General features: G+C 38.5%; 2 protein-coding genes across 2 annotated transcripts in view; one reads left to right on the plus strand and one right to left on the minus strand.

Moving 5' to 3' along the window:
- LOC306998452 (uncharacterized protein) overlaps positions 1-17,382 on the plus strand; it is a 460,366-nt gene that overhangs the window by 252,881 nt on the left and 190,103 nt on the right. The window lies entirely within an intron of this gene.
- Positions 326-3,999, minus strand: LOC306998545 (uncharacterized protein). The gene is made up of 5 exons (XM_079612731.1): positions 3,705-3,999; positions 1,794-2,375; positions 1,551-1,694; positions 1,094-1,349; positions 326-824 (listed from the first exon to the last, which is right to left on the minus strand). Exons 1-5 carry the CDS (start codon positions 3,993-3,995, stop codon positions 415-417), a joined length of 1,683 nt encoding a protein of 560 aa, XP_079468857.1. The 5' UTR covers positions 3,996-3,999; the 3' UTR covers positions 326-414.

A 17,382-nucleotide genomic window follows, 5' to 3' on the forward strand; every position in this document is an offset into this window, starting at 1 on the left:
TTCCAGAAATATCTTTAATGAGGCAATTATAACTTAATTTCAACTTTCAACACTGGGAGGGAGTTGAAACAAATAACTTCAACACTGGACAAGCCAAGCACTGTTCAACACAGAGAGAGAGAGAGAGAGAGAGAGAATAAACAATGAATTGAATTAACAACAAACATTAACAACAAACATAAAAGTTGCTAAGGCAGGATCACAAGTGCCTCAGCTGTGCGGACTTTTCTTCGATCAATTCGATCAAAGTTCTGCTTTTTTGTCCTTTTTTGAGCTCAGCCATCTTTGTTCCTGCCTTTCCCTCAGCCATCTCTGCCCACTTGTCGGCTTCATTCTCAAGTGAATGGCACACACTACCGAGTACCTGCCGCTGGTTCCGGAGGTCCTCCAGCTCTTTCTCTGCTGCTTTCCTCTTCAGCTCTTGTGTGGCACTCTCCTTTTTTTCCGCTCACTATCAAGGTACAGCCTGTATTGTGACCTTGCTGAAGCAGCAGATGCCAAGAGCTCCGTGGTCAGAGGAACTTTCAGAACGCCACCACAGACAATTACTTTATCGCAGATTAACCTGAGGGCTTCAAGAGATTCCTCGCGAAGGTTGCATGTTTCTACCTCCTTATTAACTGAGAAGCCTCTCTCCACTGTGGCTTGTCCATGGGACAGGAGGAGAGCACTTTGACAGAACTTGAGCAGGTCAGGGTGGGACGTGCAGAGTTTGGAGTGGAGAAAGACATCCAGACGCTGCCTCAGGGGTTGGAAGGAAACAAACTCTTCTTCTCTGCCCACAACCGAGAGCAAGGAAGTGAACTGCTGAATGATGACATCACCTGCAACATTGAAAGGAAAATTTAAATACATACCAGTCAACTGCGTCATCATCCATTCAACAAAAGTACATACAGTTCATCATAGATACACAACAGTATCTAAAGCAGTGGTTCTCAACCTGGGTACACAAAGGTCTTGCCTAAATTACCAACTGATCATTGACATTTTCAAACCTCTTAAAAAGGCAGAAAACCACAAATGAGCACAAGTCCTTACTCCATTTAAATAACCTATCCAGCTCTACTGTCCCTGTACAATATTTTCTTACCAGCTGCAATGCCACCTGCCAGCTGCTGTCCCTGGATGAAAGTTTGTACTAATGCCTTCATCTGTACGATGCACCACTCTGGATCTTTGACCATCTTTGTGGGATCCAGGCAGGCAATCTGCCTGACAATGGGGAATTTCAATGGGGACCTTTCTTGCAGTTTCTTTATGATTCGAATAAGACTCTGCAAACACTCTCTTCTCAGGCTGAGTACGGAGTGTTCCCCTATCTTGGTTCCTGGTTTGCCCAGGAGTGCCTATTAAGGAACATTATTAATTTAATAATTAATTAATATAATAATTATTTATTTAAGGAACACCCATGTCAATGTTTTCTTTGAAAGGAAATGTTTGTATAATATTAATGAGCATAAATATTTATAGTGAACAAATTGTATGCAATTGTGATTGTGTAATTAGTGTGATTGTGTAAAACAAATAAACAACAATGAAATTACCTTGATGGAAGATTCACCCCCCAAGCCTATGTCTACCCTTTTGAGGGAGATCCAGTTCTTCTCATCAGAGATGTCCAATTTCATGAGCTGCAGGGGGGTTAGGTCTTGAATGAGCTCCCTTCTGATGAAGCGCCTCAGTAAACTCTGATGATGACAACAAGCAGATAGTTACCAAGCTATTCCATCAATTAATACAGGTTTACATTCAAATGAGTTAATCAAAACCTTTACAGTGATACTCACCAAGAGAAGCTGAGTTAAATCTTTTGCCAAAAATGGCAACACAGGCTCATCTGTCTGGTATTTTTGGAGAAAGGGGTTGAAACTTCTTGCAATGGAGAGGAAGAATTGGAGCTTTGGGATTAAGAGTGGATCCCCCTGTGCTGCCAGGATGGCGTCATAAGAGGCCGTGTTTGGTTTTTGAACCTTCTTATTCTCTGCAGCATTGATGTATTTCTGAATCATAGGCCAAATTTCCAGGACTCTCTCGGCAACTGGCACATTTTCTACCCATCTGTGGCCACAGAAAGAGAGGGGAAAGCAGGACGACCCAGTGGTGATGGTGTAGTCCTCTCTGCGGGCAGGAACGTTGTGAAAGAGGAAATGGAGCGCATGCAGGAGCTTGTCAATTTGCCAGGCTGTAAAGCCTGCCTTCATGGCATTGTGGAGAGTGTGAAGTCCACAGCTCCCAACTATCAGGACTTGAGCACCTCCATACAGCTCGGTATGCTCCTTTTGAAGGAGATCGAGGAGCTTGAAGTTTACGTTGGGGCCATCCATTCCCACAGAGAGGAGCCGCCTCATGTTGAGCTGAGCAACACATTCCTGTGAATTATCACACAGAAGAAAGTTTTGTTTAAATAACATTTATTGATTAAGTAAACCACATTTAATATACAGACCGACAGTAAAACTGTATACAGAATCAAAAATTATTTCTAAACGTATTTAGAGGTATGCATCACCTTTTATGTCAAATTCTTAAACATTAAAATTAAATTATATTAGAATAACACAGTACCACTGTCAAATTAAATAATTAAATTAAAATCCATCCTTGCAGTGCAGAGGTGACACAGAAGCGGCATCCGAACTGGCATTACTATATTTACACTTAATTTGCAATTGCATAAATAAAGCTATTCAATATTTAAATATGAAATGATTTATAATTTTAACATTTTAATTAAAGGGTACTTTAAATATGAAACTAAACCCGCCAGTAGGTGGCAGTAAGTCACTGTCTTAATAAGCGAGTTGTTGGAGTCATTTATTCAACCGATTTGTTCAAACGGATGATTCATTTCATTGAATTAAATGATTCGTTCAAAACGCGGATTTCAGTTAAAAAAAAAAATCGCTGTCTGTTGGACTAATTTCATTATGAAATTCTCGTCTGCGAAATAAAGGGGGAAACAAACACTATTGTGTCTAAAAAGTAACACACAATGTTAACTTTATTGTAAATTTAACTGTTGTATAAAATAAATAGCACATTTGCAATTGTGCACAGGAAAACTGCACTCTTGCTCGTGATATTCTAATATAATAAGACAAAAACTCATTTGGGGCAGTGAAAGCAAGCATGAGAGACAAACGTGATGTCAGCTCGCACTCGCAGTGCCTCGTACGTAGTTTAAACAATTATTACAATATCATCATAGTCCATAGACAATCCTAAGCACAAAGAATGAACTTACTATTGAACTGACATTTACTCGTTCTCTTATCCTCTCCTCTCCTCTCTCGCGTGCAGGAGACAGACGCAGGCTAATACGCTGCCGTAAATGACGCGAATTGTCACGTGAACAAGCAAATCCACAAAGATAGAATAATAAAAAATAATACGTACGCTAATTAGATAGTTTTCATTTGGAAAGAATTTAGATAGCCTACGTCAAAGTGTCATCTAAAATTTAAGACCTTTCATAGGTTAAAATAAGACTTTTCATAAGTAAAAATAAGACTTTAAGGCTTTTTATGGCCTTAAATAAAAAAAATCGAATTTAAGACCTTTTAAGACTTTTTAAGGATCCGCAGGGACCCTGTCTAGTGATCAATAAAACTGTAAGACAAACTAATAGGCAAAAATGACAAGATAGCTTATTAAACTGTTCTCAATGCTTGAAAACAAGTATATAAAAATAAACTTACTTTGATGTGCTGCAACAGATCCTCAGCTCTTCCATGTCCCAGAAATTGTGAGCCAAAATACCTCGAGCGGACACAGCCATCCTCCAAAAAACGAATGTGTATGTCCATTTGTTTTTTCTTTGACGATTCATTCAGACTCTCATCAAACATAAGTACGTATGGTCCGGCATGATTTATAGCTTCAACCAGTTGCTTCTTAAAATAGGGGGCGATGCCAAATTTGATCATGTAGCTGGTCTTGTCTTTGGCCAAAGCGAACGATTTGGCGATTTGGGAATCCGGGAACATCATGCTAAACAGCTCTCCTATGCCATCATTGGACTTGGACGAGTGGTGTTTCACTGCCAAGTCTAAACACCATAGTACTTCAGTCTGTAGCGTAGCGGTGGTGGTGCAGATCGTCTGTATGCTGGTGGTAGGAGGATTACAGTAGCTGGGTGTTACGTCCTCCCCGCATCCTGGCTTGGTGGCTAGTAGACTCCCTGTGGGAATTAACCGCCTTCACCCCATCCAAGTAATATTTATTGTTTTCTTGCAAACGTTGCAAAAAGCTTCTCGACTGTTTCCAACTACTGGCCTAAGCCAGTCTTTAAACCGAGCGTCCTCTAGCCAGAGGTCCGAAAACTTACACTTGCCCATATTTAAGTTACTTGTTAAACTCGCGCGGAGCAGAGGTTTACCGCCAAGTACCAGCTTGAACCGCTCAACGTACACATCGCGTGACGTCATTCCGTTCACTCACGTCCGACCTTTCTTTTCTCTGTCTTTGGGTCCGACTCAAAATAAAAATAAATTCACACGTAAGTTAACCTAATTTAAGTTAGACCCAGTTAGATGGGGCTTCGAAAATTTACTACCTCGTCAGATGACGTTTACTACTTTTTACTACTTTTTACTGGCCTTAATTTGGCATAATTTAATTTACTACCTTTTACAACCCCGCGGAAACCCTGGCCATATTGTGAAGATTCTAGTATGTTATTTTTATTTAAGTAATCTACAAGTCGCGAATAAACCACCCTTTCTAATACTTTAGACAACGTTGGTAGAATTGATATGGGTCTATAGTTTTGAGAATCACTTTTGTCCCCAGATTTGTATACTGGTATTATCTTTGCTACCTTAGTTTGTTTAGGAACTATGCCATGCTGTAATGATAAATTAATTATATGGGCAAATGGCTCAGCTATTTCATTCACTATAACTTTAAGGATCTTACTACAGATACCATCAGCACCAGCTGTGTAAGAGCATTTTATTAATGATATTAGTAACTTCCATTTTACAGGTGGGTCTAAAGTAGCAAGAACTGAGATAATTATTCCTCAAGAATGCTTTAAAATTGGCACCCCCTAGTGGACCAAATTGTTGAGACAATTTCTTTCCAACAGAGGAAAAATATCTATTAAACAAATCAGGCAGTGAATCTCGTATTGTAGAATTATTTGATTGGGTTGGAACCACAGTGTCAGGGTTGACTGAGGATTTATTACTGCGGCCAAGTATCTCATTCAACACCTTCCAAGATTTTTTCTGATCCCCCGAGGCAGTTTTGAGACGATCAGTGAAGTAACTCGCTTTGCTGTCTCGTATTAAGCTAGTTAATTTATTCTTATACTGTGTATATAAGGTTTTATTATTACTATTTGGGTTCTTCCTGTATTTTTTGTAGAGTCTATCCTTCTTCTGGATAGACTTTAGGTTTCCTTTAGTGATCCATGGATGAGTTTCCTTTTTATGTTTAATTGTCCTTTCTGGAATAGTTACGTTGATAGCATCGGTTATTTCATCAATTAAGAAATTATAAGTAAAATTGGGGTCTATGGCATTGTAAATTTTATCCCAGCTTTTACTTTGGTGGTGTTGAATTAGATTTGCAAGTGTTTTGTTATTAAGAACTTTTACCTTTCTATTAGTACAAGGATCAGATACTCTTTTTTTCCAGTTTGTAAAGAATACGACAGGGTAATGATCAGAGATGTCAGAAAATATTACACCCGATTTACAACCAGAATTTTGTAAATTTGTTATAATATTGTCAATTGTAGACTTACTTTTCTCTGTAACACGTGTGTGTTTATCAATAGTAGGATAGAATGAGGAGTAGAGGGTATTTAAAAAATCAGTTCCCTTTATATCTTCTTTAGAAATGTCAATATTAAAGTCACCCATAATAATACTGTTTTTGTGCATCTGGTTTATATTGAGAAGGAGATTATCAAAGTGATTTCTGAATGTTTCAAAGTCAGAGTTCGGTGGTCGATATATTACTCCAATGATGATACATGCACCACTCGCCATTTTAACTTCTAGGAATAATGAATCAGTGTGGTCATCATCAACTGTCAAATCGTGACGCTCCTTCACAGAATAAAGAGAGTTTACATACAAGCATACACCTCCTCCGATTCTACCCTGCCTATTAATACAATACAATGAGTATCCATCTATTTTATAAATATCTAAAAGGGTTTGCTCACTCATCCATGTTTCACTACAACCAATGATATCAAAACTTGTACCTGTGCTAGCAAGAAGTGCAACAAGATCATCATGATGCTTTTTAAGACTTATAATATTTAGATGCATTACAGAAAAGAAAAAGTCATTATTTTGTTTCAGATCTTCAGGGTTGTAATAATCACAGCTTGCATTGGTAAAGGTACAGAGGTAGTGTTCAAATTTCTCATATTCAGTACTAGAATTTATGTCTATCACACCCATTGTTTTATACTAAATTTATATTTCCGGTTGTAGAAATACATTCCATACAGAAAACCTAGGACCATATGTAACCGGCGGAGTAGTCGCTGTCTGGTTGAAGTTTGTCCCTCTGCAGATACGGTAGCTCCCTGACGTCACCCAGCTAGCCGTGAGTGGCTAAACAACTCATTTGCGTCTAGGCTAGTTTCTATAAAACAGTCTTCACTGTTGGGCTTAGAGAAATCCTCTGGTGTCCAGACACATTTTCCGTTTGTTACTGCTTGGGTATGTGGTTCTCCTGTGCTACGAAGGTATGGCAAATATTTATATAATGTAGCACGCTAAGCATTTATATTTTATCTAATACTGAATGAAAATAAATGTTTGACTGATTGCCAGACGCTTCCGGGTAATCGTGCAGTGCATTACTGAAGGTCTGGGGCAAGGCACCCGCCGGGTAGCTGTACCAAAATTAAGCAGTAACATCAAGAAGGTAAAATGTTTATTGATTATTGTTACGAGTAGATCCAGTGTGTTAGCACTAAAAGCTTTTTGAACACATGTAAAATGAGTGATTGTGTTGCCCCGACGTAATGCATGGCCGTTTTATTGTCAACTCTTAATATAAATGTATTTATAATGAGTATTTAATGTATTTGAATGTACTTAATATAAATGTAACGACTGTTATGTAGGGTTGTGAAGACTGGCGCAAAGGGCTGTTTTCCACTGTGTCCGTTTGTATGTCAACATTGAGGTAAAAGAAAATAATGTTTTTATGAAATGGTTGCGATGCTGTATGTGTATAGCAAGCACTAATTTTAATGATTTTGTGTCAGCAGGCAGATTGCTCCTGCTGCTTTGCCTTGCCTGAATTAAGTTTTATGTTTATTTTCTTTATAGTGATTTATTTAGCTGTAGTCACCGTCTAATGCTTTGTCTGACTGATGTGATGTTGGCTGTTCTAGCAGTATAGTTTTACATTCTCCATTCCCTCTGCTAGGAATAACTTTCTTGTCCTCTTCTTCCTAGTACTAGAGTAGCTGCTCATAAGAGAGGTTCCTGGTTCCGTCCCCGCGCACTGCACCACGTATTGTAGTGGTAAACTGCACTTCACAATATTGATTGAGTCATTGGCTTGTAGTGGTTGTGTGTGTGTGTGTGTGTGTGTGTGCGTGTGAGACTGCATGTGATTGTGAGCACCAGGTTCCAGAGCACGGGTGGTGAAAGTCACGCGTATCCCGGACAGGTAACCTGCCTTGCCAGTGAATCAGTATTTTTCCAGTTAAATTATTAATTGTATTGTCCTTAGTAACAGCCAATACCAGGTCTGGTCTCACATTTTAGTACGATGATATGGCTCCTTTAATTTATACCATTGTATAATAATTTATACCATTGTATAATAATTTATACCATTGTATAATAAAGTTGTAATAATTGTTTTTCTACTGAAAGCACGTCTCTGTCTAGTTCATCTTGGGCATACTCTTACGAACCTGCTTGCCTTAGATTAGGTATTTAGCAGTTAAGGTGTAAAGTATATCCTGGTGTGAGAGGCACCAGGTGGCGTAGTCAAGAACCTTTAAACCTAGATCTGTTCAAAGCACCAAAAGGTCACACATACTCTTCTTTTTTATTGAGGCACCCTGTGTATATGAGAAAAAAAAAGAAAAAAAAAGAAAGTAGGACATCCATCCAAGCATTCACAATGTCCAGTTACCAACTCTCCATTTAGGATGTAGCATATATTGTATACAGTACCACTCACTGTGCCCCGTTAACGCATAATAATCCGTATGAACTTAGATGGGGAAATAGAGCACTCATAGACACATTAGTACAGTAGAGGCTACTTTACCAGTCAAGTCAGGGTTAAAAGAAAAGCTTCGGCCATGTTTGGGTCCTTGAATGACTTCTGCGCTTCGTTTACCTTAAAGAACAGGGTAGCTGGATAAGCCATCCTAAAATGTATATTCCTTCTAATAAGTTCAGCGCAGACCGTGTTGAACGCCCATCTTGCAGCCCGAACGTCTGGAGGTACATCTGGCACAATGCGCAGTGGCCGACCCTCATATTGGAGATTCCCAAGGCGTTTCACTGCTGCCGTTATCTTCAAGACGTCTCTGGAGTGTTGGAGTTTAATGACCACAGCACGCGGGCGATCCTCTTTAGGTACTCCAAGGCCCCGATGGGCGCGATCAATGGATATAGTCTGGACGGGCTGCAGGAGCTTGGGAATAAACGCCTCGAAGAACGCGAGTGGGTCACTCCCTTCAATAAACTCCTTCAGATTTAACAGCCTCATGTTCTTCCGTCTTTGCCGACATTCCAGATCAGATACTTTATCCTTCAGCTCCTTGTTCACTTTCTCCAACGCGTCCATTCAATCTTTTATCGGAACGATGTCGTCCTCCAGCTGGGAGATGCGCGTTTCACTCTCGGCTTGGTAGGCAACAAGTGCCGCTGACGTAGTTGCGACATCATCAATGCGCTTCATCATGTTATCCACTTTAGTCTCAAGTTTCCCAAGTGACTCGTTTACAGACCGTAAGATCCGCTGTCCCTCCTCTGCAACCGCCGCAGAAATACTCTTTAGCAGAGCCTCAGTTATCAAAAGAGGAGTTCCTTCAGGGCTAGCGTTAGCATTAACACCTTCGCCGGTGCTACCTGTCTGACTGGTAGCACTATTCTCTGAAGCATCGCGGTCTTTGGGCAGTTGTTTGGATGGTTTAGGCATTTTGAAAAAATACCTTAGGTCATTTTCTTGGCAATTAAGGTTAGAGTGAAATCAATAGGTAAGTAAAGCTAGATGAGTAAAGTTTTGGGTGGAGAGTATCTGGCGTTTTACTCACGCCGCCGCCATCTTGGTCACATGATCCTCGTTAAGGTCTAAATCTTGCAACTCTGTTTCGATTCCAAAACATCCTTGTGTATGACGTGACTTCATCAACATGCCCAAATGGATTTAATGGACATTGAGAAAAACTGCAGAACTCCCCTTTTTTTCTTGAGAGAGCACTTAGCCTTAGCACTCAAATCAGATGCAGGAGAACCTCTCAGATTCAACCCCGGCTAACAACATCACATCAATGATCTTGTTTCTCTTTGTTATTTCACAGACGACCGTTTTGGTTACAATTCTCATCATCCTCTATTTTTCTTTCTTTTTGCAAATTGTTTTAGTTGTCTCCTAACTATCTCCATTGGAGATAGTTTGTGATATACTTATAATAAATCTCTGGTAAACTTTTGAACTCATGTGTCGCCTGCTTGACTTTCCACCCCGGAAATTAAATTAATTGTTGGTCCCATATCCCCTGGATGTAATTGGGACATAACAGCAGTGTAGGATGGCAGCTCTCCGGTCGCAGCGTTGCTAGGCGACAGCATAATGGAGAACAACTGTTGGCGCAATTACAAATCATACAAAGGCTAGACTCGGAGCGTCTTTCGACGGCTGGGTAGGCTGCAAAATTTGAAGTCCGTGTCCTTCGAACGACGCAGCCTTCACATTGGGACACAGCTATTGATTTACATTTTGTAAAACACTTTTTGTTTGGGAAGGCAATATGCGCAATGGGCGTGGACGATCCAACACCATCATGAATAGTGAGTGGTTCACACCTGATAAGACAATGATCCTGCATAATGACCTTCAATAATGAGCTTGCATAATGAGCCTTTCATTCAGGTGTGTCACACAAGAAAGAATGTGAGGACAATATATATATATATATATATATATATATATATATATATATATATATATATATATATATAATCCTAATATAAATTAAAGTCAAAAGCACATTTTTAGTGCATAGTTATACCTGGAAACAAATCCTGTTCAAATAGACTATATGAGCCATTCTACAGAATTGGTTCAAAGTTAGATTTGGAAACTTTTCTTTCTTTTTTTCCACAATTTTTATATATATATGCAAATTGTATAATTTCCAAGGTAAACATTTCTAGTAATTGTGCAGTTAATTCTCATACTGTTTTCAGAAAGTTTTGGAATACATCCTCTGCCCAAATGGGTCACTAATAAAAAACTATAATAAATAATTTAATGAGAAGGCTTATATTGACCTATAAAGATTATTTTACATCTACCTTGTAAATATATTTTTTGCTATTTTATTAAAAAGTGTTCACATGTAAATCAACAACAATCACAATTTTAACAATATTTCAAGTGTAATCTTTCTTTTTTTTAAAGTATCATACATATTTAAAAGTTACGGATTCATTAGTTTGATATAGCCTAACGTTACATTGGAACAAACACTATAACATCTTAGTTGATGAGTTTATTTTTGACAAAACATACTATTTAACATATGAGCAGAAACTGGCTAACAAAAAATTATTTGATGTCTATTTTACAGTAAAAATTTATAGTCTATTCAAAACTAGTCACAACTAGTAGCAACAGTACACATATATGCCGTTCATTCATCACACAGAAACGCGATTCATATCACAGTCTTTTTGCAGTTTACAGACACTATTCCATATCGTGATTAGAACAAAGCATATAAGAATAAAAAACGTACTACTAATCCTCAACTGGATCCATTGCTCCTCGAAGTGAAACCAGCACTTCTGAGGTAAATTTCCCAGGATTATTCCTCACAGCCTCGCAAGATGATGTAAGGCTGGAGAAACAAGTTGGAGAGATAGACTGGTCTATGAAACAAAGGAACTTGCTGGAAATTAACATCTGACCTCCCCCATACAGTCTCACTCCCTCTCACGCCTAAAGACTCACACAAGAATATATATATGTGGTTTAATATGAATGATTATTATGTTTAGTATCATTTAAAATGTCTCAGAGTGAGTGGTACAAATGTCTCATTTCCAACTTAGTTAAACAAAAAGAAATCAGGTTTTGAGAAGTTTAGAGAGACTGGCACACAAAGGAAGGTTGTCTCTAGGCAAATGGTCGTCTCCTACCCCCAAAAGGTGTCAACTCTGAATGTAAATTCCCATTGTTAACATGTGAAAGAGGTTTTGGCTATTTAATGGAATGCAGTGGAGGGATCGGGCGTTTTCTGTATCTAGACTGGCCCGTGATGGCTGGGAGTGACCGAGACTTCCAGCCTCATGTATTTGCATCAGGTTGGGTTCGCATCTCTTCTTTTTATTCATGTTTTATATTGATTATCTTTGAATTGATTATACAATTGACCTGATACCTGATTTAATAAATTGTTACATTTGATTATTCAAACTGATTTTGACCTTGTTCATTTAATAGTCTAAAAGTAATAATCAAACATTCGCTCACTTTTAGTGATGCATAGATATTATCAAAACCTTTTATTTATGGAGTCAGATGAAATAACGAGTAAATACATATGAGAAATGTATTGCATTTAACCCAAATTACTTTGAGATGCTGGAAAGACGGAACGCGCAAGAAACCTTCCCCGTGCTATTGGAAACCCCCATTGGACCAATATAGCGCGGCTTACAATGACATAGTACATTCATCTGATTACCGTATTTTCCTGACTATAATATTTTCCGGACTATTTTTTTCATAGTTTTGCTGGTCCTGCGACTTATAGTCAGGTGCGTCTTATATATCAAAATTAATTCATACTGACTGAGATGAACCAATAAAAAACATTACCGTCTACTAGGGCTGGGACAGTATGGATTTTTTCTTACCGTGGTCGAAAAGCAAGAAATGTCCCCGGTATAGAAATAAACCGCTTTAAATCCCCCACCCCCCAACAACAGAATTTCACGCAAACACCAGCGCACACACCAGAGGCTAAGGCAATTAAACATAATAAACGTTTATTACATATATTATTTCACATTTAGAACAGAAATGGACTGATGAGTTAAATGTTGTTACCTCAGAAAAAAAACGAGCACACTTTGAAATAGTAAAATTTTCATCAGGCAGTAATTAAATTATATTCCATATTTATGTTTACATAATATGATGCTATTTTATTATTTTAATTTAATCTGTTTATTACCGGTATATGAAAAGTGAACAGCATGAGTAGGATCATAAGATGGGTCAGAGATTAATTTTTATTAAGATTTGTTTTGTAAAAAGCCTTTCTTTAAATTGAATTTCGTTTTGTATAAATTGTATCTTAATTTAAATCAATGTTTCATCAACCAATTGCCTGGAATTAATAAATAAGAAGCAAATATAGCAGACATATAATCAGGACGCGGAGGCGCCCGTGCGATCTCTTGCATTGCATTTCGTAGAGAAGACTTTTTACTCTGTGAAAATATTTATTTATTTTTGTCCCTGTGCACCGATCGGAATTCTAGGGATACAACAGAGCCAATAGGCTATACTACGGACTTTAGCCGTTAAATATCTTTAATGCATTGGCTTATTCTCCTTTCTAGAACAGCCAGGAGCTTTCTAGCCTCGCGGCAGCAGCTCCTTGCATCGCACATAGACCTTAAACAATCAGCGGATAACTTTGTGTAACTTAACTTTGTGTTAGCCTACATGTCGCCATACACATCAGCATAAATGCTCCTGATAAATTATATTATTAAAGCATTAACATTCACAATCCACTGTTAATTTAACATAAAAGCAAGCATGGTTTGCCATGAATGCGCGCAAATGTGCGCTCTCTTAATAATTGTTAAAAAGCTGACATCAGTTCATCGCGATCTCATACATCTCTGTTATTATCAATGAAGCTGACTGCATAATTAATCTTTCATACTATATTTTATAATCCGAGGATTTGCCAGCATGCACAAAAACTCAGTTTTGAGCCGTGAAGGGATTCTATCTTAAATGCTTCGGATTGGCCATTGCGTTCCAGAAATCAACACATATGTCTGTGATTAACTACATCACTCAACGCTGCAAACATGTTACAAATAGAAACTCTGGCCTGTATATCGTTTCTATTTTGTTTTAGTTGTTCTTGTTGCTTTTCTGCAACAGATTAATAACAATTTATTAGTTTTTATATGTTTTATTCATATATATTTCTATTTAATCGTTTTATTCTCCCGCAGCCGCACACACATAGTGAATGCATTAGGCTACCGCCCGCGCTCGCACTCGGCCATCAAATCTAGTGAAATATTGGGCTCGGGCAGAGAATCTAAGCTCTAAACAGGACAGAGTAACACGGCGGATATCGCTCATATACTTTTTGTTGACGACCTAGTTAAGGCGGCAGGCGTGTGTTGCTTAGGCGGACGCCTTAGTTCCAAAGTGCTGCGGGAAACCCTATGTTACGTTAACATGCCGGACACCTATTCAGCCTGTTGTTCTGTGTGCTGTTGTGGAGCTGAATAACTTGCCTTTCCAGATTAAATGTCTTTTCTTGGTCTTGGATTTTGTGAAATAAATTTCTAAATAAATGCGACTTATAGTCCAGTGCGACTTATATATGTTTTTTTCCTCTTCATGACGCATTTTTTGACTGATACGACTTATACTCCGGAGCGACTTATAGTCCGGAAAATACGGTAAACTTGATGTGTTTTATCGAGCTGATGTGGCCGGTTTGCACATATTGCCTCAGATCATTTGCGTTTGAATAGCGTGCACTCTCCGTGGGCGTGGTCACATTAAAAGATAACAAACTGTAATGAGCTGAAATGAGAACTCGCTCTTTGCACCAGAAAAAGTTCACGGAGACGGAGAGGCAGAAAGCACACCATTTATTTTCTTTATTTTCTTTCAATTGTAAGTGGACACATAAAAAAGTAGACATTTAACAGCTTATTTTTTCATATTTCTTAAGTCTGTATGACCAAAAATTATGGAGTATTTTAAGTCTATTGTGCTGCTATGTAAAAAAAATGCATGTCCCCAGAGGGTTAAACTAATTAAGCATCTTTTCAAAAGACAGTGGTGGAGGCAGACTTTGTGACTGGGCCTGGTGGTCCAGTTAACTTTGAGGGCTCTGCTGGGCCTTGTATACCTGATACTGCACTGGCACAGATGTGAAAGGCCTTGTCTGAGATAAAGGTGCCCCCACAAATGGTGGTTGGTACTGACTTGCTTGTTCTGCCTCTTGAGCAACATATTCATGATATTTATACTATGTCTTAGCTGCAGTGCTTTATCTTTAACATTTCTCAGCTCGTTTGCTACTTGCTGGCCAAACATCTCCAGACAGTCATTATTTGTCGCAGACAGTGTTGAATGCACCTGTTTTAACAATGTGAGTTTTGCCATCTCAATATTACTGTCCGATGCCTTTGCCTTGGTTCTGCCCAACCGAGGCCTTTGTCACCAATAGGGATGGGGATTCGATTACATTTTCGGAAGAATTTCCGATCGACTATCGATTAATCATTAACATTTTTATATGAAAATTCATTAACTTTTTATAAATTAAAAATGCAATGAAAATACAGCGTGTTTTTCTTCGATGAGATCTTTATTACAAGAATATCAACTTGTGGCAGTAAGGTGTTTTTGGGGTCCTTGAGATGTTTTGACATGCCCTTATATATTTTTTTCAGTTGCTTATAAACATATTAATGGCAAAGGTGTAATTACACTATATTTAGCACGAACATGGCTATCATAATATGTGAGAAACATGTATGTACATGTTTGCATTTTTGAGAGAATATTATTTATGCGTGGTTATTCAAAGACAACACACACATATAAATATATAAATATATATATATATATATATATATATAACTACAGAATTGGTTCAGAGTTGGAAACATCTTGAAAAAAAGTATGCTTTGTAAAGTATGAACTTTGTATGCTTGCAAATTGTATAATATCAAAGGTAAACATTTCTAGTAATTGTGCAGTTCATTCTCATTCGTATTTTCAGAAAGTTTTGCAATATGTAGGCTATCCTCTCCCCAAATTTGTCACTAAAAAAACACAAAAATAATTTAAAGAGAAGGCTTATATTGACCTTTTAAGATTTTGTTTGCACCTTGTAAATAGGTTTTGATGTGGCAGTAAAAACTTTATAATCTGATCCAAAACGAAATGTCGTCTTTCATATTTCGTCTGTAACATATCGTCTTTTATAATATATATTAGGGCATAAATGTTAATTTACAGTTTAATATGTTGCTTATACAAAGACATTTTATTTCAACGTATTCAGTCGATATAGATAGTTCGCTAAAAGCTAAACTAAGGGTTAATTCATTCACACACAGACACGCGCGAGCTGTAGTAAACAACAGCATGCATCTGTGCCGTGCATTCATTCAAACAGAAACGCGATTCAAATTTAAACAGTCTTTTGCGGTTTGCAGACACCATTTCATATCGCGATTAGAACAAAGCACTTACAGATCTGCAGCTGGATCCGTTGTTAGGCTACTCCAGCACGTTTGAGGTAAAATTTCCAGGATTATCACAATATTATTTTTCCTCACAGTGAGTGTGTTATCCAGCTGTTGTGGGCGTTGACTGGTTTGCATGTGTTGCTTCAGATCATCTGCGTTTGAATAGCGCGCGCTCTCCATGGGCGTGTCAAATTAGCAGAGTAATGAGGTGCCAGAACGATAATGAAAACGGCTGATCTCTCGCTCTTTTTATATAGATTACATAAACAGAGAATATTTGTTTTAGTTTTGAATTAGATAATTTAAAACGACACACTTATATGATTATAGAGATATATAGCTCATGTCTGAGTGAATAGTATTCGCTGAGTTTTGTTTGAGTTTAGAGACGTGCTTCAGAAAAAAAGTTCACGGAGACAGGCAGAAAGCACTCCCTGTTTACTTTCTTTATTTTACAAAAGCACAATGTTTTATTTAGATTTTAAGTGAACCCATAAATAAGAAGACATTTAACAGTTTATTTTTTCAGATTTCTTAAGCCTGTATGACAAAAAATTACGGGACTATTTTAAGTGTAAAAAAACGAGGCAAACGCGCCGGCGCGTTTTTGGTCCCCAGAGGGTTAAACAGGATGTTTGGTTAGGCTAAACTTGAAGATATATGCGCTGCGGTGCTCTAAAGCAGCGGAACCTGCAGCTGCGAACCGGCGTTCTTAAACGGAGACACGTTTGTTCCAAAATAATAAATAATGATAATGAAGGAATCATGTTAAACAATAACTTAACCAAAAACATAATAATACATACTAATAATACTTAGATCTGACAGGTTTTGTCAAAATGTAACTTAAAACTATTCAAGGCACGGAGTCGAGAAAGAGGGTGAGAGATTGTTTTGTTGAGAAAGATGAGCATGTTGACATGATCTGGGGTCAGACGCGACCGCAACCTGGTGACCGTCTGCTACCTGACGTTGCCAGGATGCACAGGTACCCCCGCGCTAACTTGGCCAGCCCGGGGAAACTTATCCCGTTCACTTTCCATCAGTCTGTAGGCGTGCAATCCAGTGGTGGGGGAGTCTCCCTCGGTAAGTTCTGAATTTCTGCTTTCGATACCAGCCTCGCATTGAGTGGTATAGTGCTCCCCAAGAAGTTGTGCCATAGCAGAGGACTGGGAGGCCGCGACTCCTGTGTTTGCACTCCCTCGTTCGTGACAGACAAAGCAGCCTCGACTCCCCCAGCCTATGGGATAGCCGCCCTACTAGCTAGTAGGTGAGCTACCTTATAGCTAGCTCGGACAGCAGCCTGGTTGACCTGAGTTTGGCGAAGCAATACATTCTGTTGTGCAGCCAGTCCACATTTCATTCTCCGAATCCTGTCTTCTCTTGCTTGCCCTCGCAAGCTAGCATACTCTTTGTGGTGTTTCTTTGACGCAGATTATATTCTTTGAAAACTGCCACACTTTCTTTACATATAATACAAACTGCACGGCCCTTACACTGAACAAAAAAATAATCGTTGGTCCACTGTTTTTTGAAAACTCTGCACTCTCTATCAACTTTTCGTTTAACGTTAGCCATTTTGCTGTCCTGAACACTGACAGTTCTCTGCGTGTGCGTCGGGTGACGAAAATTCTACAAATTTATAAATAAATATAAATGTTTAACTGAAAAAAAATCA

This window comes from Phoxinus phoxinus, assembly GCF_949152265.1.
Source record: "Phoxinus phoxinus genome assembly, chromosome: 5".
NCBI lineage: Eukaryota > Metazoa > Chordata > Actinopteri > Cypriniformes > Leuciscidae > Phoxinus > Phoxinus phoxinus.

Bases quoted from the DNA above. Each gene is read 5' to 3' on its own strand.
- LOC306998545 (XM_079612731.1), bottom strand. From the start codon at position 3,995: ATGATGTTCCCGGATTCCCAAATCGCCAAATCGTTCGCTTTGGCCAAA. The intron at 2,376-3,704 runs GTAAGTTTATTT...GATAATTCACAG, and splicing joins ATCTGTTGCAGCACATCAAA to GAATGTGTTGCTCAGCTCAA. The intron at 825-1,093 runs GTAAGAAAATAT...TCAATGTTGCAG, and splicing joins GGCAGGTGGCATTGCAGCTG to GTGATGTCATCATTCAGCAG.